The sequence below is a fragment of the Amphimedon queenslandica genome, unplaced genomic scaffold (assembly GCF_000090795.2).
Source record: "Amphimedon queenslandica unplaced genomic scaffold, v1.1 AMPQUscaffold_1629_Cont26363, whole genome shotgun sequence".
Taxonomy (NCBI): Eukaryota; Metazoa; Porifera; class Demospongiae; order Haplosclerida; family Niphatidae; genus Amphimedon; species Amphimedon queenslandica.
This window is the reverse complement of record NW_003558030.1, coordinates 1-1,192: the sequence shown is the minus strand read 5'-3', so window position 1 is coordinate 1,192 and position 1,192 is coordinate 1. Positions and strand designations below refer to the sequence as shown.

The window sequence follows — 1,192 nt, the reverse complement described above, 5'->3', positions numbered from 1 at the left end:
GTAGGATGCATCCATGCTTGAAGGCTTCATTTTGAATTTTGTATTTTTACTTTTATGTAGCTGATGTAACTATAAATTAGTTAGTCAAATCAACTGTCTCTTCATACAATGATGGCTCATGCTCACTCCTTCAATGTTTACATGCACCTACTTAATATGCAAATGGTAAGAAAAATAATGATTGAAAAATATGTCATCACAAGCAGAGTATAGATTGTTAATATATGTATTAATTAATAAATACTTACTTGTTGATAAACTTAATAAATTCTGTTCATTAGTACGAATACGACCATTAACCAACTGAATATAATGATACTGTGATTGGTATGTAGTGGGTATAGAACTGTGACCAGTCCCTCCTATCATAAATAGGTATTCTGTACCCATAGACTCCATACACACCATACCACCAAGCCCTCTCTTCATTACAGCATCACTGGTTGGTACTATATTACTCCATTCATATGTTAGACTGTTAAATGAGTTGACATCATTATGGTAGCAGTGACCATCTCCACAGGCACCACCAAAAAAGAAGATGTCATTGTTTCTGGTAGTACAAAAGTATCCTATAGCTCCTAGAGGAGGTGACGTTCCTCTGGTCACGTGAGAGGACCAATGACCAGTCCTAAACTCCAGTCTATCAATGGTGGACAAATATTTCCTCTTTTGTGGGGAATCATGAACAAGAGGTAAGTCAGGCCTACCCCCTCCCCACAGGAACACTGATTCTCCTACTACAGGAGCTGAGTGAAACGCTATCCCTCCCAGTTGATAGATACCTGTAAAATACAAACATGATGAGAAAGAGGAGGAAGAAAACAGAAACTCACCTTTAGACATTGTTTGTCAAGAATGTTAATTAACTAGCCACACCCATAATAACAATATTCATTACTCATAATCACCCACACCCATATCATCTTCTAAATCACCCAATACGTACAGGAAATAACGTCATAATAATATTGTAAGACCTATTGAAATATTCGTGAAATATAGTTGTACAACTGCTCGTGAGTGCTTCATGAGGTAGCATAATACTCTATGGTAGTATAGGGTACCCATGGCAACTAGATTCCAGCAACACCACCACACCTTGAAGGCAAGATGGAGGATATCTGTACTGCACCTCTCGGCACCTCCTGGGTCTATACTCCACTACTGTGGCGTCAGCGGCACAGCTACT

General features: G+C 38.7%; 1 protein-coding gene across 1 annotated transcript; it reads right to left on the bottom strand.

Moving 5' to 3' along the window:
- Positions 1 to 244: 244 nt before the first annotated feature.
- LOC109593412 (uncharacterized) lies at positions 245 to 916 on the bottom strand (the record flags this gene model as incomplete). Its single annotated transcript, XM_020008502.1, has 2 exons — positions 837 to 916; positions 245 to 785 (listed from the first exon to the last, which is right to left on the bottom strand). Coding segments are annotated over exons 1-2 (551 nt in total), but the record flags the coding sequence as incomplete, so codon positions are not given.
- Between the last annotated feature and the right edge of the window lie 276 nt (positions 917 to 1,192).